This window comes from Natrix helvetica (genome assembly GCF_964273705.1).
Source record: "Natrix helvetica genome assembly, chromosome: 1".
Lineage (NCBI taxonomy): Eukaryota > Metazoa > Chordata > Lepidosauria > Squamata > Natricidae > Natrix > Natrix helvetica.
The window spans coordinates 198,844,846-198,866,714 of NC_138548.1; the positions used below are offsets into that span (position 1 = coordinate 198,844,846).

General features: G+C 41.5%; 1 protein-coding gene across 1 annotated transcript in view; it reads left to right on the plus strand.

Annotated features, from left to right (window-relative positions):
• MRPL4 (mitochondrial ribosomal protein L4) overlaps window positions 1-8,384 on the plus strand; it is a 16,318-nt gene extending 7,934 nt beyond the window's left edge. The window contains exons 4-10 of the mRNA XM_081935886.1: window positions 992-1,160; window positions 1,674-1,725; window positions 2,984-3,101; window positions 4,141-4,247; window positions 4,896-5,005; window positions 6,927-6,997; window positions 8,099-8,384. Of these exons, the coding sequence (XP_081792012.1) occupies window positions 992-1,160; window positions 1,674-1,725; window positions 2,984-3,101; window positions 4,141-4,247; window positions 4,896-5,005; window positions 6,927-6,997; window positions 8,099-8,244 (773 nt within the window). The 3' untranslated portion in view covers window positions 8,245-8,384. The remainder of the gene's footprint in view (window positions 1-991; window positions 1,161-1,673; window positions 1,726-2,983; window positions 3,102-4,140; window positions 4,248-4,895; window positions 5,006-6,926; window positions 6,998-8,098) is intronic.
• Window positions 8,385-21,869: the final 13,485 nt, after the last annotated feature.

Here is a 21,869-nt window from a genome sequence, read left to right on the forward strand (position 1 = left end):
AGATGTTAAGGCTGTTCCCGGCGACTGGCCCTGCTAATCAGCAGAGGTTATCAAAAAGGCAGGAGAATACAACAACTGCGAAGGGGGGCAAACCTCGTCGGACTCCGGACTCCGGAGGGTACACGAGGGCTCAACCCAGCAGCTGAATCTCTCCCTCATAAATTCCAAGAATTTACGAGTGTCCGAGGTGTTAAAGATCGTAAAAAAACACCTCTAACTGTCTCTTGATCTGACAGGCTCAAAAAACAAGCCTGCCATCGGCACCAGGAACAACCGGAAGCCCCCGGAACACTTCACGTGATCTTGATTCTATCCCTCTGTTGATGCAGCCTAGAACTGTGTTGGCTTTTTTGGCAGCTGCTGCACACTGCTGGCTCATATTTAAATGGTTGTCCACTAGGACTCCAAGATCCCTTTCACAGTTACGCTATTTCTCCTAGGTAGCAAAGAAAGCAAGTATTTATAAACTGGATAAGGAATATTTTGTTTTTCTCTTGACTTTAGCTGTGTGTATATAGATTATTCAAGATGTAATACAGGTAATCCTTGATTTATGGCAGACTGCCCCAAAACTACTTGCAACCCAATTCAGAAGTTATGACATCCCCTGACTCCTCTCCATGGTCATGTGACTGCATTCATGACCATTTGCAGTGTCCTACGGTCATGTGACAGCAATTTGTGATCCCCCGCCCCCCCCCAAAAAAAACCCAAACCCTGGCATTTACCTCTGGTTTCTGGAAAAAACTGTCCCATAGTGAATAATGGATTTACTTAACCAACACTTCAAAAAAGGTCATAAAATTGGGTCTGGTCACATGGTGACGCACATTAGGACCATCACGACTTATAATCATAATTGCCAGGCTCAATTACAGCTGTAACCTGAGGACTACCTGTATGAGTTAGGTATGATCTATAACTCTTTCATCCCATCTAAAGGATCCTCTGAAATGATTATCCTGTGTCTTTTTCTCTTCTTCTTTCTTAGAAACCGCTCCTGAAGTAGTCTCCAGTAACCCAATTCTACGGAAATGCAGCCTCCCCATCCCCAAACACCTTAAGCCAGTCCAAGCCTGGATCGAATCATTGCAACATTATGATGCTAGGCATCTGGGTTTGGCTGACCTGCATCCAGATGTATTTGCAGTGATGCCTCGGTAAAGGCTGTTGTGTTATTCATTTCCACACACTCCCATAAAGCTCATCATTGCAGATATTGCTGAAACTGAGCAAGCTATCTCATTATCCGCCTCCCCTCCCAAGAAGCGATAGATATTTTTTTCAGGTGCGGGAGTAGGGAGTTATGACAGAAGGGATGAGGCAAAAATACAATTTAATAATGTCTACCAAGCAAGAGCTGCAGAGATTTTAATACATTAGGAATCATCCCCAAGGACAGCATCTGGCTCACTTAACGATGTACATGGATCTGTTGCCCTGGACCATACAATTCATATGAAGTCAGAGTTGTATGGCAGTGAAAATCTGATAGCCGTATATCTCAGCTATTAGAGCTATGAGCCACAGAGAAATTCTAGGGCACTAATTCTGAACTGGTTTGCCTGTGCCACTTTCTGTTGTTTGGGTGCACTTTAACATTGTTTGCTTCTGATATATTTTGCTAGCTATTGCATCTATCTGAAGCGTGTCTCTGTATTTTTCCTTCTCAGCCTTGATATCCTACATTCAGTGGCCATCTGGCAGAAGAATTTCAAAAGAATTGTGAGTATTTGAATATAGATTGCAACAGATGCCTTGGATAATCAAATTGTACCTGAGGTTACCTGTCCAGAAAGATGTGTGCAATAGGTTTAGTGGGGCACCTCTGCATGAAAAGTACTGCTATTCCCAAACAGTCTTGCAGGGTAAAGCTGGATATTTAAGTAACCTTATATTTCTCCCACTCCAAAGAAAGCACAAACGGACCTTGGCTCTCACCATTCTTAATAAATTACAGTTAAGAGCACTACAAGCACAGTTGACTTGTCCCTGTCAATAGCTATGGCTTATTTTGCAGCTATATTTTCTGTACATTAAGGTGAGGATACAGGCTAGTGCCTCATGTGCGAGAGTGCAGATGCATGGGTGAAAAAGTAGCAGGAACGGGAGTGACTTGTGGGTGCAAGTTGTAACTTCCTTCAAGCTTTCCCATTTGGAGCAGAATTTTAACACCTTAGAAAATGGAAACAAAGAAAATGATTATTTCTTCTTCAAATCATAAATAGCCCTTAATACTGAGGTTGGCAGGTCTTGTAGAATACAATTTAGACTCGTCTACATTTCCACCTTGTGAAATTCCATTATCGTTGATGGATTTTGGCAGGAGGTTGGGTATTGTATTACTACCACCAAAAGTTAAGATTGTACATCCCTGAGGGTTATTATTCTATAAAACTGTGTATACCTTAATTGTGCAGTACAAAATACTAAAAGGGACAACTACCACAATAATGATTGCATGCTTAGGAGGTCCCTTTTATAGCAATAGTGCTCATATACTGCTTCATGGTGCTTTTATAGCCGCCTCTAAGCGTGTTACAGAGTCAGCATATTGTCCCCAACAATCTGGGTCCCCATTTTACCCACCTCAGAAGGATGGAAGGCTGAGCCAGTTAGTATCAAACTCCTGGCAGAGTCAGCCTCCTCTGTGATAGATACAGAAATTGTGTGTCAGGTTGATGATTCTGCCACAATTGTAAACATTTCCTAATACTTGGGAATAAAAGGAAAACGGCCTCAGATTGAAGTTATCTGAAGAAGCAGCTATGGGAGTCCCTGGTTCAAATTTGATTTAATCCTTGAATTCCTGTCAGGCAGTCTGTTCTCTTAGTTGTTCCTGGATCCATGGAAAAGAGGTAAAAACTTGAGCTAACTTGTGAAAAGAAATGAGAAACAGAAACTGCAGGGAACATTCTGGTGAACTTCCTTTCCGGAACATCCTGCTCCAGGTTTTGTCTCAGATCTCCCTTTTTGTTTCCAGAGTTATGCCGTTGCCAAGACACATGCTGAGATGCGTGGTGGTGGTAGGAAACCCTGGAGGCAGAAGGGCACGGGTAGGGCACGGCATGGCAGCATCCGATCCCCTATATGGCACGGAGGTGAGTGAAAAGTTCTGTCTCTGGTTCTCAGCTGTTCCCATTTCTCGTAATAAGGTGGGTGGGTACACAAGCAGAGGAACACAAAACTGATAGCTTTGTAAGATATATTATTTTAGGGTAAACATTGCTTCTTGCCTTGCCTTTTCTGCAAGTTTTCTTTTGATTTCACAGCCTTCCTGCAGACAGGAATGAGATTTTTCTTCTTTCTTTTGTAAATAGGCCCCCCTGGAAGCCGGTGTTTTATTAAATGTATTTTTAAAGAATTAGAAACACAAAAACCTGAAATTTGCTTCGTGGTTTTTGATCAGAAAGTGAAACCCCTCTCTGATTTTTTTTTCTCAGCCCATCGTAAAAGCTGCCATGAATTTGTCTGTTCAAGTTCTCTCATTTTTTTCGCCTCCAGAGCAGTGCAGAGAGTCCTCACTTAACAAAGGCAATTGGGATTGGAATTTCTGTTACTAAGTGGTGTCGTAAAGCCTGGTGTCACATGACTGTGCTGCTTAACGACAGAAATTCTAGCACTTCCTCTTGCCATCATTAAGTGAATCCTGCAACATTGTTAAGTACACTGTCACATGCTGCCATTTGTGATCTTCTGCAAGCTTCCCCACCGACTTTGCATGTAGGAAGTCAACAAAGAAGGCTGCAAATGGACCAAGGGGTAGAGTGATGTGTGGTACAGAAGTTGTGATCCGGGTGGCTGGATCATATGACTACAGGGACACCGCAGTGGCCATAAATACGAGACCGATGTATTACTTTCTCACAACCTTCCAGTTCAAACTTTTAAATGAGAACCACCTTTGTACAGAGCGTACCCTGGAAGCAACATTATATAGCGCGCTCATCTCTCATAACATCCTGGTGGAGTTCATGGCTAGAGAGAACATGACTGGCCCCAAATACCCAGTGAGCTTCAGAACCCCAACATCACCCTGCCCATTTGGTTCTGCTGCTCACATCCAGCCCAGTTGTGCAAGAGTGGCGCTCTGGCAGGCAGCTCTTTGAGCTCGCTGACTCTTCCTTTGTTTCATTCTAGGTGGTGCGGCTTTTGGCCCTCGTGGTCCCACCAGCTATTACTATATGCTTCCCATGAAAGAGCGTGTCCTCGGCCTCAAGGTGGCGCTGACAAGCAAGCAGATGCAGGTATGAGAGCCATATTGCAATGTGAAGGCTTGTTCTGTCTTGGTCTGCTTATGAGAATCTATGGTTCTTGTTGGGTTAGTTCCTAGCTAGTTTTCCAATGGATGCTCCCTTTAGCAGCTATCTGTACAATTCAGAAATATTTTGGGCTCTCATGAGCCCACTGTGATTAAATAAAATGGGCATTGAAAACTTTTAAAGCAGCTGCGTGCCAGGTGGGCACAGAAGCTAGAGAAATGATGAGTTCTATTAATGAATGATTGAGACTATACTTGAATTTGAGCATTTCTGCTGAATTATTTTCTAAGCTTTCTGCATTGAAATTGAGGTTTGGAGTTTCAGATATTTCAAATATTTTGCATGCTTTCGCACAGAAATCTGAGTTAAGAAGGAGAGCAAGGGGTTTTAGAGAAGGAACATGGGGCATTGTTTAAGCTTCAGGAGTATGTTGCCAGATTTTGGTTGAACTGATTGATTGACCTGGGAGTTATGGAGGCTTTTGATGGACGGGGGTGTTAAAGCCTCCATAATATAAAGTCTGCAGCCTTTTTCTTTCACTCTGAAATGGTTCCAGAAACAGGGTTTTTGGTGGAGTAGTTCATTTGCCTCTGGATTATATAGAGGTCCTTATTTTTTTCCCCCAACTTGCAGGGTGATCTCCACATTGTGGACTCTCTAGAGATGCCAACCTTTGATCCTCAGTATTTGGCAGACTTGGCTCGCTACAGGCATTGGGGAAGATCAGTGTTGTTCGTGGATGTGTGAGTTGATTTTGGTTGCGAGGTAAAAAGGATGAAGCGTGTGTGTGTGTGGGCACGCACGCACACACACACACACTCGCATACATGCCACCCTACGTAAAATACCTTGTTTTGTCTAGGACTGCTGGTCTCTTCAGCCATTGAATTTTTTCCTGTAAATCTGTCTTCAAAATACATCTCAGGGCAGCCATAGGTTAGCTAGTGGGCGTCTGAGTGAGAAGATTATTGTTGCCTTGAAAGCTCCCAAATGGAAGTTTCTCTGCTGCTATTCATCTTCCCATGAATTGACAACCACAGGGGCAACTTTAATACATTGAGCTGTAAGGATGACAGTACAGGTTACTCCTTGGATTACAACCACTCCTTCAGCAACCAAAGTTCAAAGCTACAATGGCATTGAAGGAGGGTGATTCATACCTAGTCCTCAAAATTGCACCCGACGCAGTGTCCCCCAACGTCTCATGGTTGCAAATTTAGGTGCCTGGTAACCACTTAACGACAGTTGCAGCATCCGGTGGTCACGTGATGACCATTTCTGACCCCTTCCCTGCTGACTTCCCACAAGTGCAGTCAATGGGGAAACTGGCCAAGAGGTTGTAACTTTGCCCCTGCAAATCACTCCTGCTGCCTTTTTGCCCGTCTCCCTGCACTCTGGCACATGTGGAATTTGCCCACTCACACTACATAACACCCACCTGCAGCAATCACTTGTGCTTATAGCGCCAACTTGTGGTATCCACCCATGCTGTGCAGTGCCCACCTGCCTGTGGCTCTCCCCCACCAGCTGCTGGGATTGCTTTCACTAAGTGATGCCGTCATGTGACACCATGCTCTACAACTGTATTGTTTAATGATGATCCCAATTGCTGTCGTAACCCAAGGACTACTTGTAAGACCCAATATGCCTGTTCCTGAAACCGTGTCTTTAAAATTGTATTAGAAAGTGTTATAATACACTGGGATTTTCTGGCAGATGAGTGTATTTTTTCCACAGTAAAAAGTTTGTAGATTGCTAGCATTCATCTTATATAAAGTGCAACATTCTCATGACTGCTATTAAATCATTTCTTCATTGTGGAAGAGCAGGGAATAGAACTGATTTGGGATACCCAATTTCCAATCATATTAAATATGATATTTTAAGCTCAGGACATCATTCTGCCCCATATGGCTTTTTCTTCAGTCATGTTCCTTATGATTTAATCCACGTTTTGAAGTGCCCCTAGTTATAGACTCTCCAGAGTTGCATTGTAAAGGCTTCTGATTTTACAAAGACCTCTTTAGAGTGCTAGAAATCCTGCATCTTTTGACTCTTGAACACAACTGTTTCCCACCTGCTGTATAATTAATGAAAGGGCCTGATATTTCTTTTTGTACCTTGAAACAAATATCGCCCCTTTCCCTAATAACCGTATGTGAGCGCCAACCTCCTTCTGAAGTTCCAAAATTGGGATACCCTTGAAAGCAATAAATGGAATGTCAGGAAGCAGAATTCTTAGAGCTTATGATGGGAGGAGAGCAGGAGAGACACTGGGAACCTTTCTCTAATGCAGGGGTGTCCAAACTTCGGAACTTGAAGACTTGTGGACTTCAACTCCCAGAATTCCTCAGCCAACTCCACAAGTCTTCAAGTTCCGAAGTTTGGACACCCCTGCTCTAATGGTTAGCTGCAGTCCTGTTCTGGAACCCTGATATCTTGCTGAGGCTTCTACGTCATTCTTAAGGAAGCCTGAATTTCATTACTAAAGAAATGTACCATTCATTTTTGACCCACTGCTCAAAAGATGAGAGAGACTTGAGGCATTGAGGCAGCAGTCAGAAGGGGTTCTACCCAGCAAATGGAGGGCACTGTCTAGCAGTTTGTATTTAGGAGATCCTAGATCTGGATTTGTATAACATACCTGATTTCTTGGCTTTTCAGAGATGAAATACCTGAAAACATCCAGTCTGCAACAAGCGATCTTAAAACGTTCACAGTGGTGCCAGCAATAGGTGAGTTGAGATTGGATGGGTAGGATTCGCCAACAGATGCGAGTCCTTGCCTCTCAAACTATATAACCAGTCATCGGCCTCTGCCATTCCCTTCTCAATCTGTAACTATCATAGTAATTCCTAGGATGCTAAAAACTCTTTTACCCTTTTCAGCTTTTGGGGATGATCTGCTGCTTCTTTTATTGTTTAGGGCTGTGTTATCTGTTATTTTGCTATAGTTTTAGCAAACAATAAAAGGAATTGATAATAAACATCCCATCATACATAAAACCTTATATAAAAAAAAGAATAAGAGGGCAGCTGGCCTCTCCTGGGAAAAAGGCTTGATTCTTCATTTTTGCAAAGTGATGGTATTTACACCTACAGCCTGAAAATGTTAACTGCAAATCTTGGAGATACTGCCAGAAAGAACATCTTTCGGCATATGACTGACACCCTGATATTTGGCAAGAGAGCCCCAAGGATTTGTTAAGAATTTTTTTTTCCAATAAAAGGCCATAAGAAACTTTCAGTTACCTCGCCTATGAAGTGCTATTACCCATATTGCATTATCCAGGACAGGTTATAACTGCAGCAAATGCTACTGCCTTGTGTCCTCCCTTCCTTTTAGTCCTTTTTTTTGTTGTTTTAAGCCAGCAACAAGAGGCCAAGCAACACCTTAACAAGGTGCTTGAACCTGGGTTTGTTCCTTTCTACAGCCAATATCGTAAAAGCACTTCTCGCAGTCAGGCTTGTCAGTATACAGGAAGAATGAACATGAAACATTCTTGCTGCCTGCCTTTGTGGTGCGCTAAGAACAGGCATATGTAACCATTTGCTCGTCCTTATGTTTTGCTTGAGGTCTGCATTGAAGCTAGTACTCCCTCCCTCCCTCATTTAGAAACCACCCATTCCCCTCAATTCTGGGGTGAACAAGACATACAACACAAAAGATTTATATAACTGCGGTATTTTAATCGAAACAGTTAAAAACTATTCTGTAACTGGCATCTTTCAGTGCCAACAATGTTTCCAAAGATTTGTTTCCACAGACTCTGGGGCTGAGGACTGCTTCTTTCCTGTTTTTCATTTGTGGAGTAAAATAACTCTTTTCACCCTTAGGTCTTAATGTGCACAGCATGCTGAAGCATGAAACCGTGGTGCTCACCTTGGACACCATCTCCTTCTTGGAAAAGAAACTGCTGTGGCACGACTCGCGATACAGTCCGCTGTATCCCTTCCGGTTGCCCTACAGTGATTTCCCCTAGCTCCTCTGTCAAAGACTGACCATTTTGTGTGTATGTTTTTTTAAAAAAATATGTACATTAAAACTAAACTTCCTTCCTGAGTCATCATCTGTCCTTGAGTATGGGCAGCCTTGAAATAAAAGCTTTCAGTTTAAAAACGATGCGGTATCACTCTGGGAATTAATTTCGATGAAGGCAGCGCTGTTTATATAATGTATTTCAGAGAAATGGCGGAAAGATTTTGCTGAATCAGACCAAGGTTATTGAGAGGTGTTTTTTTTTTTTTAAAAAAAAAATCTGGAATCTTGTTTTCAGAAACAACTAGTGACTACACCTAGAAGAGTAAACTTGGGGTTTCACAGAACTAAGATTTTATGGTTTTTTACTATGGGGAAAACAAGATGTTGGTTTTCCTGCAGTGAAAAATAGACCTTGAAGGTAGATGCTAGGAATGCTCACTGTTAAGTTCTTCTGTGGAAAATAGTTTTTCCCCCCTCCACTGTACCTTAAAGTCTTCAATGTGGAAATTATGATAAAGTATCATTGTAGTAACTACCCAACTTATTTCACATCTAATGTAGAAAGTTTCTTAGCCCACAGGAGGAGTTCTCCATTTTATTTCTTTTGTTTCCCTGGTTTGTCAGCTTCCTAGAAAAAAAAATGACGGGGGTGAAATATCTTAAATTTTACCTTGTAAAGAAAAAAAGTTTCATGATACTGTTATGCATTCCTGACCAACAATACGTCACTGTTAGCAAGCCCCAGATGTATTTGGAGGGAAGTGATCAACTGCAGCTTACCTATCAGTGGCAGAGAAACAAAAAATAATAATGGTACAGCTACAGAATCAAGTGGCATAATATAATGGCTAGAATTGTAACTTAGGAAGAGATGCAGAGAGACAAGTCCTGCCCAGTTCAGTATTTCTGTTCCTATACTAATTTGATGATGATGTTTTTCCACTAGATACTGTATGTTCTTATTTTTCCATTCATAAGTAACTAACTATCTGGCTCACTAAACTGTGGGAACAGATACATATTTGAACTTGTAAAGTTGTAATACTAAAAACTTCCCAGCATTGACATTTATTGCAAGTTTGTATTGTTGAACTGTGTACAGTACACACTTTAATAGAACAGATACACTTACAACTAAGTGTGCAAAATGCTTTGTACTTGAAATGCCACTTTGTTTCAGAGTCCAAACAGCTCATCCTGATCTTGTTGGCAGACTTCTAATGTGGTTGGAGGTACAAATCCAATGGTGCTGAGTTTGCGATACCTCATGGCCTACTGACCACAAAAGTGAGGAGGGAGGTGATTTCTGATGTATTCACTTGTCCCTTCTTTGCTCTTTGTCTAAAAGAGTAATCTGAGGTTACTTCCGTCTCCCTTTCTCAGACCCATGCATTGAGCAATTCTTTCTGACTCCCGTCATGGTAGGATCTAATTAGCAAGGTGCCTATCCCTATAATGTATTTTCTGTAAATAAATCATCTTTCTATTGTGGTTATTAAATTTATTTTATCATTTTTCAGGCCAGGTTCTTCCTTTCTGAAATACCATACAAATCTCCAATACTTTTGAATTAAGTACTTTGGGAAGGGGGGGGAGAGGCTGGGAACACTTTTGGAATATTTGGAGCACCCTTAGTTACGTTTGAAGCAATCTGATTTGAACTCAGAATAAGCCTGTTCAAATTCAGAATGATTTGGGTGCTGCTAATGAAAACAGTTTGCATTAGGCTTTTTTTTTTAATCTTAGTTTTGAAACAGAGGTGGATATAGTTATGCAAGCATCAGTTGCCAATTTCAATGGAATTCCTTGATAATTTTGTGAAATAATTATAATAATAATTTTATAATATTATAAATGTTATAATAATTTAGTTAAAAACCTCAAAGGTAATGTCAGCACGTAAGAGAAGTAGTGAAAGAGCAACCCCTAATCTATAGTGAAAACATATTTGTGGTTAAACATGTAAGTATTCAAAATACAGTGAGAAATGGAATGTGATTTAATGTTTATTTGAACCAAATCAATCTTCATTTCTGAAGAGAAGAATTAGTTTCCAGCATTCCAACTTAGCAAATTTTTTCAGAGCAGAATGCTTTACACAGAAATTTGCTGAAATCACAAATTTTTCCTTTGTATAGCTTCTAGAGCAGGGGTGTCCAAACTTGGCAACTTTAAGACTTGTGGACTTCAATTCCCAAAATTCCCCAGCCAGCTCTGGGGAATTCTGGGAGTTGAAGTCCACAAGTCTTAAAGTTGCCAAATTTGGACACCCCTGTTCTAGAGCCTGGGGAGGGTGTTCTGTCTCTATGCATAGCTTACTTAGTCATGAATTCAGGCACATCCTGTTCACGCTGTGGGTGCATGTTGGACAGAGCTTGCATAATGGGAGGTTGAAGTTTGGGGTTTTGGACTCAAAAATTATGCTCATTGCAGAGCTCACAGGATGGTCTCGTTCAGCTTAACTATTCTGAGATTAAATGGATAAACCAAGATATTTCTTATAAACCATGATGAGCAAAGTCTATTTGTGCCCATGTCATTTCCTGTGCCTTTAGGAGACAATCTTGACAAAAACTTAAAACCTGGCACAGCTATCTTCTTATCATTTGAAGGCAGCAAAATTAGTGTAAGCTGAAAATAATGTTCACATACCTTCTTTAAAAAGGGAGAGGGAAATCTCTCCCTGAAAAGTCCAGTGAGGAAAACGCCACCTCATTTCCTATTTTGCATAGTTGTCTTAAATATGAAGGTAGTGTATGGTTACTAAAAGACAGATCTCTGAAAGAAGGATTAAAGATTGCAATGACAGAATTAGATACATACTTTGGCTTCCTCAATAGCAAAGTGAGATCTGCCCCATTAAAAGGAAGTTTGCTATCTCTGTGGTTGCAGTTATTGCTGGTTTAAAGCAACAGATCCTCCTTCCCAAATCATATAAGAATGTAATATGGGTCACGTCTGTGAAGAAGCAACACAGCCGGAAAGGAAAAGGCTCTGAACAAGATGCTTTCAGAAGATGAGAGAAGTTTGTGAAGTAGACAAGAACATTGCCTGTCACCCATCTGACCTCCAGTTTCCCCAAGGAAGAGGAACAGCAGACAACTAAGCAGACAGACTGAGGAACAAACGTAAGAGAAGGAGTGGCAGAATCTGGGGGTGGAGTGAAAAGAGGAATCAGCCTTACATAGCCACAAGAAAACCAAGTTCAACCTTGAGTTCCATTGAGCCTCAGCTAACCCTAAGCAGCTGTTAACAGTTAGGAAGATTCTTATGTATAGACATGATGAGTGATAAATCAGTTTAATTGAACCTTCAGGTATGGATGCAACCTTTTGTGCCTGGCAGCAACTCACAAAGAGGACAGTTTTTTGTAAATCCACACCTGTTGCTTTCTTTAGAATAAAAAAGATATGGTGCTAAATTTTAAGGATTTCCAAACTATGGGGCCCCAGACTTCTCAAGCTTGGCCATTTTAAGCTGGGTGGGCTTCATCTCTCAAAAGCTCTGGCTGGGGAGGGCTGGAATCCACATGTCTTAAATTTGCCAAGATTGAGAAACTGTGTTGGGAGCTCTGATATGTCCTTTAGCCTCTGTTTTTTCACTTCAGTTTGAAGTTGCTATGGGAAAAGATAATGTCGCAACATAACAATGACATTATGGAAGACTGCAGTGAGTAATTGTCAGTGCATATTAAGCAATGCATTATGGCTGGACTTTTGATTGTTGAAGGAATCCTGAAATTCACCACTAGATGCAGGTTATTTATGTCGACATGAGTACTGTGCATCTCTGGGCCATAGGATATAAAGAGTGGACTGGGAAGAACTGATTTGTGTGATCAAGAACGAAGTGGATGACCTATGACAGCTGATGAATTTTAGATGAGAAATTTTGATTTAAGGACAATTGGCAGATTGCTCAAAGTGAAATTGCTGTCAAGCTTGCAATTTACAGGAACATATCATATGGATTACATATCTGAATTCTTATTTTTAGAAGGATTGTGTAAAATAGGTTCCTCGCAAGCAGAAATGAAAGTTCAGGGTTGAATGGAATTTAAACGTAGCTCTCCCAGTTTCAGTCCAAGCTCTTCAGTATTTTATGTTCATCTACTTTCATCCAATGCTCTAAATGTGTTGTTGATATTCAAAGTTGTCCCTTCAGTTCTGATGTTTTATTATTTCTCTCAAATATAAAGAATATAAAGTATTTATTATTTTGGAGCTATTTCTTTTGGTCTCAGTTTGGAGAAAAATGGCTTTTCACTCACTGAATGATTTTTGACTTGCACTCAACTTTTATTGTATGTTTGAATGTGAGAGGAGATTGTTACAAGGTATGATCTGGATTTTCAAAATTTCTTCAAAGTGAATTAAAATGATAATTGCATCATTCCCTCTGCAACTCAATGACTTTTCTCCCTCATGCCAAGAGGCACTTTGTTCTATAGAATTTGGAATAGGAAGTGTCACCTTTTTTGTTTGAAAGAGAATATTTTCTGAGTCCTCATGAGAAGAGAAGTTTGTATTGCTGATCTACTGGTAACTGACTAAACACAGCTTGTATTTGCTGTCTTTGCTGTCTTACTGTCTTCTAGACTCACGCCAGTCCGGCTTCCGACCTGGGCACAGCACAGAGACAGCCTTGGTCGCGTTGGTTGATGATCTCTGGAGGGCCAGAGATAGAGGTTGTTCCTCTATCCTGGTCCTATTAGACCTCTCGGCGGCTTTTGATACCATCGACCATGGTATCCTATTGCGCCGGTTGGAGGGGATGGGAGTCGGAGGTACCGTTTTGCAGTGGTTCGGCTCCTACCTCTTCGACCGGAGGCAATGTGTGTTGACAGGGGGACAGAGGTCGACCCCGAGGCCACTCACTTGTGGGGTGCCACAGGGGTCGGTCCTCTCGCCTCTCCTGTTCAACACATATGTGAAGCCTCTGGGTGAGATCATCCGTGGTTTTGGGGTTGAGTATCACCTCTACGCTGATGATACTCAGCTGTATATTTCAACTCCAAACCACCCCAACGAGGCTGTCGAAGTGATGTCCCGGTGTTTGGAGGCCGTCGGGGTCTGGATGGGGGACAACAGACTTAAACTCAACCCCTCCAAGACTGAGTGGCTGTGGCTACCGGCACCTCGATTCAGCCAGCTGATTCCATCGCTGGCCATAGGGGGCGAGCAATTGCCCCCTGTGGAACGGGCGCGCAATTTGGGCGTCCTCCTTGATGCCCGGCTGTCAATGGATGACCATGTGGCGGCCGTGGCAAGGGGGGCGTTCCACCAGGTTCACCTGGTGCGCCAATTGCGCCCCCTACTGGACCGGGATGCCCTACGCACGGTCACTCATGCGCTGGTGACGTCCCGCCTGGATTACTGCAACGCTCTCTACATGGGGCTGCCCTTGGGACGCGCCCGGAGACTGCAGTTAGTTCAGAATGCAGCCGCGCGGGCTGTGATGGGGAGTACGAGGTACTCCCACGTAACACCTCTCCTGCGCGAGCTGCATTGGCTACCTGTGGTTTTCTGGGTGCGTTTCAAGGTGCTGATTACCATCTTTAAAGCGCTCCATGGCACGGGACCTAGTTACTTGCGGGATCGCATCCTCCCACATACATCCCTGCGGCCAATACGCTCACACAGGGAGGGACTTCTCCTGGTGCCATCCACTGGACAATGCCGGCGGGCGACACCGAGGAGTAGGGCCTTCTCTGTGATGGGCCCAACCCTCTGGAATGACCTCCCCCCTGACATTAGAACCACTTCTGACCTCCGCTCCTTCCGGCAAAAACTGAAGACTCACCTGTTCCGATTAGCAGGCCTGGCATAATTCAACTGTCCCTCCTGGCAAACGTACTATATCTGGTTATTTTAGGGTTTTTTTAATTTACTGTATTTGTTTTTAGGGGTTTGAATTTATTTTATATCTGCTTTGTACAGTTCTTTTAACGGCATTTTAACCTCCTCCATGTCAACTGTCAACTGTACATATTTAATTTTATTGTATCTTGTTATATTTTGTATGAACTGTACACCGCCCCGAGTCCCTTTCGGGAGAGGGGGCGGTCTAGAAGCATTAAATTAAATTAAATTTAAATTAAAATTGTTCCAACTTTTCATTTTCTCTTTGAAGGTTACAAATCTGAGAGGTCTGATAGGGTATCTGATGTCATGTCTTCAGCTAGCAGAGTCATAACTCTGAAGATTCAGAAGACTTACATTGTTTTTCCAAGATCACATTTTTTGGGGGGGGGGTATTTGAGACACATGGTCTTTTCTTCATACCCTGCTCTTGGGATTTTATAATTATCCACGTGACTAATCTGAATTCTCTTTTTTTTCCCCAGATGTGGCCCAACTTATTCTATTTGAGAGATAAATAAAGTTTATTTATTTAATCCTTGCTTCCACCATCCCAAAACGTTCAGTTTAGAGTTATGGCCCTGTGAATACTCTCTCTTGTAAATTACTTTTGAGGTCATGTAGTATTCTAGATTCAGTTTAGTGTAATGGTTAAGGCACACCAGGGTAAAAACTAGGGGACTGAGAATGTTAGTCCTGCCTTAGACACAAAGCCAGCTGGGTGACCTTGGGCCAGCCATTATTTCTTCTTTCTTCTAGGAAGAAGGCAAGGACAAGCCACTTCCAAAATCTTGCCCCCCAAATTGCAGAGACTTGTCCAGGCACTCATCAGGAGTAAAAACATCATATGCATGGACATACATGCAGGTATTTAAAATGAAAGTGTTTGTAGTTTATATTCTGTTCCTCGTTTACTCAAGGATCAGCTTATGCTCGATTTAAACATAATTTTAAAACAAAATACTGTACCATTTAAAAATAAGATTATATAAAGAGATAGCATAAGATATGTTTCTATATAGTTGAATTCCACAAACCCCTCCTGGGTGCTTAATTATGGAATGATTGTCACAAAATTATTAGTCATTTCTTTTTTTTATCCTACATTCTTGATAAGAAAGTGGCCAATTAAAATGTACGCGCACTCCAGAGCAATCTATGGTTGCATCCCAATCTAGACTCCACATGTGGCTCAGTTCAAAAGCAGGTACTTGATACTGTCTTCATTTATATGACAACAGTTTGGTCCAACACTATTTTTGAGGTGTTTTTTTTTTTAAAAATCAACATGCCTGTATCATACTTTGTAATAGCTAATTGTATTTTTAGATTCTGTTAATCATGCAGTGTCTTAATGTAAGTTCTCCCCAAGTTCTTTCATTCCCTGCCATTCAATTTTTCCCAATACAAGTTTTAAAATGTGAATTGCATGAACATGTTCCTTTATAAACATAGCAACTGATTACATGCAACTTCTGTAAAATAAGTGGTATGTTTTTTTTTCCCCAAATGTGTTTTTTTCATTGAACTTTGATCATGGAAAAATTAATATTGTGGGATTTTGTTTGATGCTAGAATTTATACTACTGTGAAAACTAGTGGCACCCAAATTTACTCTCAGTAAAATCCATGGATACGTTTAAACTGCCAGGTATATCTATGAAATTCAGAAAGCAAACCTCTATGTCACGACATTATTTTTAATGTTTTTGATTGCTCTTTGCCAATGTAACTGAAAGTATTAATTATAGGTTTCATTTTATACTACATTTTCATAATTCTTTTGGTATCTCTGCTTCTCTAAACTTTCGACATTTCAATAAAAGGCAGGAAGCCTTCTGTGACCTGACTTAGACATTGCAAGGGTGATCACCATTGCAACATTTTCATGGGGTTGCCATTTTGCTTTGTAGTAGGAACAGTGGTACAACGTGGAAACAATCTAAGCATATATTTGCATGCAAAGGTAATATGCACATCTCAGCTGCTAATCTCACATAGAATCTCTTGGTGAAATCATGCCCATGTGCAGGCAGAACAACAGAGACAGGCTGACCTTTCCTTTCAACCTAACCAAAAGGACAACAACCGTGGTCATTCCTACCTGAATCTCCTGTGTTTTAATGGCAGCATAGCTACTAATAGAACTTCTACTATAACAGGATGTATTGCTATGGCCACGGGATAAAATCAGACAAATGGAAGGGTGTGTTCTTAGAGGTTATAAAATTCTGCCTATTCCTTCAGATTGCAATAATTGCAATGTCAAATCAGTAGAGAAGCTGGCTAAACACTTCATTAGCAAAGGTGAGAATAGGTCATGGAAATTGGTCTGGGAGCAAACGTTAAAGGAATCATAAAGGAGAAGATATAGAGGGAAGTTTCACCTTAGCTATTCCGGGAAAAGGAAAGGAGCTTGGTTATTGCAGCGCTGCAACCAAGCTGTCACAGGGAAAGAATACCCAGTTAGTTGCTAATAAAACACCTATTGCCTAAAAGTTAATTCTTCATTTGCTATGTATCTCAGAGGCACGGATGACATATGGGGGAGCAGGGAGAAAGATTGATTTATCTGTCATCTTATTTTGATAAGACTAGAATCGGAGAGCAAGTAAATAAAATGGCCATTGCAACATTCTGTCAGTTTTAAATGTACACTGTTGGTGTCAGGGACAAAGTAGAGAAAGGGTGAACTATCTCTTCTGCTTCCTAGGTATTTCTTCTTGAGACATTGGATTTCCTTAGATCCCTTGTCCTGGGGGATTTCCATATGCATGCTAAGTTTACCCAATTGGCAATAGTTCAAGATTTCATGTCTTGTATGACAAACATGAACTAGCTTCAATTGATACCAGACTCCCATATGTAGCAGAGCACCGATTGGATTGGTTTTCTGCTCAGGTAGAGCTGGTGATTTAAAGATTGGATTGCCCCATGTGACTCCATTGTGATCCCCACACCAACCTCAGTTTTGTGCTGATGTGAATCCCTGAGGGGTTAGTTAAAATGGTCTAATCCAGGTGCCTTTGATGAATGTAAATGGTTTCCTGAATAAACCTGGGGAACCTTCTTGGTGATATTGTCACCAAGACATTGGACGTGTGGGATATTGGCACTATTGCTTATATGTGTCCCATCACAACCTGTGAGGGTGTTTCCTTTTCTGCAGCCATTGTGTCTCCACAGAATAGGCTGGCACTGCTCTTCTGAAGTGTGTAGCGTCCCCACCAATGTGAAGGGAGGGCACAGAAATAGTTTGTGGCTCGAGATGAACTACTTGCCCTGGCCTTTTTCAATGTAGCTGATCTGACTGAAGAAGAAGAAATGCCTGCCTCCTTCTCTTCACCAGAATCCCATCCCTTGAATCTCATTGGAAAAAAAAACAGCTGCTGCATCTTGGAATCTTCTAAATTCACTACATCCCCTCTTTCGATCTTTCTCACATGCATTTGTCTAGTCAAAATACCTAAGTGATTCCTATGAATAGAATCAACCTGGCATAAAACCCCATTCCCTCCAGCTCAGTTTTAAAAAACCTGACACTGCAGCAATAAAGCCGGAAGGTAGTATACCTGCAATTTTGTAGTCAGAAGCCTTTCAAAATAGCTCCAAAAAAAGTTGGTTATTCTATGAGCTTCAGCAGTGGGGAATAAAACTGGAACTGATCTAGGTGTGCTTTTTGTTTGTAGATTCTTGTAAGTTTTCTGAGATGGAGAGTGGCTTTTAAGCCCACGCACAATAAGCAGCGGCATTCTTGCCCGGATGTGTGTTATGCTAGCTAGAGTGACACTTGCACTTCAGCCATATCTGCTGTCATCTTGCTCCTTGAACCTGATCCCTTGGTTTGCATTGCTTAGGGAATCTCAGATTCTTGGCTTCAATTACCATATCACCCTGCCTGGACAGAAAGCTGGAACTTGTTCTGCAGTTTGATAAACATGTTGCCTCTAAGATTTATGACCAGCCTGTTTATGTTGTACCGGAATTAAGTAAAGCAGCGGAAACTTGTCCCAGCCCTAAACTGAAAGTCAGGAGAGACAGCCTTACAGCAGAAAAATGAACATCAATCTATTTGCACAATTACCAGCAACTTTTACAGCTCTGGAGACACAATAGCTCCTCCTGGTCTCTTTTATCACTCTAGGAGTGCCCAGTCTTCCTCTGGCCTTCTCCCCAAATATGAAGGCAGTAGAGAGAAATGTCCTCCATTCTTAGGCCAAGACAACTTTATAGCTACAAAGACTTCTGAATCCCATCTAAATTTCTTTTTTTTTTAAAAAAAAAAGAATTTTATTGGTTTTTACAAATATTTATAGGAAAGGGTAAATAGGTACAAGAAAATTTTGACAGCTACATCATGTGAAAGGTAGAAATCCCCCCGAAACTCACAATTTTTACAGAAAAAAAAGAATCAAAAATTAAGAAATAAACATTGGCAGCTTTTTGTTTTGCATTATATCAACAATATGTTCAATCATCTTTTATGTCACTTCCAACAATTACATTATAACAACAATTGCAATAATGTTTCAAGCTTATTTTTGTGACCTGAGTCTTTTCACTGTTGCTTCCTCCCCCCTGTCTTCTGGCAGAGCCATGGCCCCTCCCCCCCTCATATCTTGTGTACTGTCCCCTGTTCCATCTAGAAAGGCACTGTATTTTTCGATGAAAGCCTCTGCCTCCACAACTGTATTAATTCTAATTCTAGTGCCCTCCCAGAAAATCACCATTCCTTCTGGCAATAACCATCTGAACCAAACTCCTTTATTATATAATTTCTTTGATAAAGAGGAATATTTATTCCTCTTATCTCTTACTTTCTTCGGAATTTGTTTAAGGATGGTTATTTCTTTGTCTTTATATTTTAGTGGTCCCACCCTTTGAGCTCCTAAGACCTCATCTCTTGTAGTCTTTCTAAGAAATTTAACATGTATTTCCCTTGGAACATTGTGTGTTCTAGGGTATGCTGAATTGATCCTATAAATCAAATCAATATCCCACCATAGCTGTTGTTTATCTCTTTTAATATATTCTGCTAAAATTGTGGTCATGATCTCCTTAAGGTCTTCATTTTCTGTCTCTGGTAAGTTTTGAAATCTAAGAAAAAAAGACATTCTTTCAAATTCCATTTTTATCATATGATTTTCAAATTCTCTATTCCCCTTCTGGACAATCTTAACCTCCTCCTTCAGCCCAGTCATGTCTTCCTCCAATACACCTATTCTCTGTTTATTTTGTGTTGCTTGTTGTTGCGTTTCTCTGAACTGATCATTTAAGTCTGCCAGTTGTTTTTTCAGTTCGTCTTGTCCCTTCATAATATTTTGAAACAGTTGGGCAACAGATAAGTCCTTTGAACTCTCTTCAGTTGTTTTAGGTTGTAGAAATGAGGCCATTTGTGTCTGTTGAGTAATCGGGCTAGACGTAGAAGATGTCAGGGCCAAGGATGCCTTACCAGGCGATGGCTTTTTAGGACCCATGTTAAGTTCAGAGATAGCTGTAAGTCGTATAAGAAGAAATGGCATCTGTGGAATGCACAGCTGGGAGAGGTCGTGAGGCAAACAAGCCCAGAAGTGATAGTCTTCCTATACAGCTCCAAGCCAAAAGATAAGAATCAAATGTTCCAAATCCAAGGGGACCACATAAGAAGAGAGGCCCCAGGAGATCTCTGGGGTGTAGGGTAATATAAAGCCAGAAATCCTTTCAAAGGGGAAACTTCATTCGTAAAAGCAAAGAAGAAGGAGGAAGTTGGCCATCTTGGCTCCGCCTTCACAGGGGATCAGAAAGCAACATATCCAAAGTTTCCAAAAGGTAGTTTAAAAGAATCAACTCAGCAGTCATCTCTTGCAATAGTTGCCAAAGTCATACTCCCATTGCTTAGTGGAAGTGAAAGTTAACTTTTAACTCTCTCTCTCTCCTCTGAGAGAGAGAGATATTCTAAGTGTCACTTTTCCGAGGGGGTGGTGGAAAATCCCCCCCTCCAATCTTAACACTTCAAAGGATTGAATCCACAATTTAGAAATGCTGCTGCTCATCAATTAGGTAGATTTAAAAGAGATTGAGGGAAACTTCCCACCTCACCGGACTTCAGCTGTAGCATCTGATTAATTGTTTCTTTCCAAGCTCCGTTTGGCGAAGGCGCACAGCGACAGCGCGCAGCGCTGCCATGCACCCCCATGCTCCCCGGCTCCTGGGGCGAGGTTGGAAACCCCCCTGCGGCTGCCGCCAATCCAGGGGGTCCCAACGAGCCGCCCTACGGCAGGGAGCCCCTCCAAGGCCCTCTGTGCTCCTAAAAGGAGCCCACCGAAGAGATGAGTGGCGGACGCACAGGTCCGTCGCCTTCAGGGACCGGAAGTCATCCCAGAATCCCATCTAAATTTCTATGCCATCTAAAATTCTATTACTAACAGACTCAGCAGCCAGTTTGGGCAATTCCTTATCTCTTAGAGCAGAGCCCATTTCTCTCAGCTTTTGCAGGCTTCATAACATAAGTTACAATACTTACTCAATTACAACTAAGAATGTCTCTCATGTTTATGTGTGGTTTAGATTTTCTTGGAGTTGAATTAAGCTGTGCAAAAAGCATGTTGGGTGGACTCATCATGAGTGAGAAGAGCAAGTTAAATTAGTCAGAATGGAATAGGATCAAAGTGATCTAGGGATTAAGATAGTATTAAACAGGTGTTAGACTTTAATCCTAATTCAGGAGGAGACTGCAAACAATCTGCGTTATACAGATCTGCTAACTCAATTTCAGCTATATGGGTCCAGCAGATGAAGCTGTGATATGATTTGTTGGGTTTCGGCAAAGTAGGTTATCAACCTTGCCAATGTTGCATGTAAATGAAGGCTTATTGTGCATCTCTGCAGTGGCATCTGAGGTATTGTAGGCTGGCTGCTGCAGCCCTTCCTGCTCCCAGGTCCTTGCCTGACTTCACTCTTTACATTAAAGAAACATCTGAAGTTTAGCAATGGAGAACTATCATATTCTAAAAGAAAATGTAATCTCCATCATTATCTTGATTTCCCACATCCTTTCTCAGAAATAAAAATGAGGTCGGCTGAAGGTTCAGATTTAATCTAGAAATTGTCTGTTCAGCAAAGGACAAATATACGTAAGTACCAGGCATGATCCCACTGAAGAGACAGGGTCAGGGACCAGAGTGGTGCTCCATCACTGGAGGTTTTCAAGAAGAGATTGAAAAGCCATTTATCTGAAAATAGTACAGAGTTTCCTGCTTGAGCAGAAGATTGGATTGGAAGACCTCCAAGCTCCCTTTCAAGTCTCTTATTCTGTTATCAGCTTAGGTATGGTGGCCATTTGTTGAGAAGAGAATTTACCGAGCTGCATATTACAAAATTGTTCTCAGATTGTCCACCAGCCCATAAAGAGACTAAGGACCCCTGTTTGATGGCTAAAAACTGGGAGACTGTGAGTTGTAGTGCTACCTTAGGCATGAAAACCAGCTGGCTGACTTTAGGCCACTCCCTCCCTCTCCCAGTCTGACATCTCACAGAGTTGAGAATTAATACATGCCTTTTCCCCCCACCTTTAAAATCCTGTAAAGACAGTATTGCTCTCTCCTTTACTAAATACTTATCACATTCCAGAATGAGTATTTTACACAGGATGCCTCTCTTAAACATTTAAATGTTACTCTGGAACCGATCAGCATTAAATTTCCCCCAATAGACAATTCCATCCATTGTAACCGTTCTTACAACTGAGTTAGGCAGTAGAAGAGTCCTATCTGATGTGCAATGATTT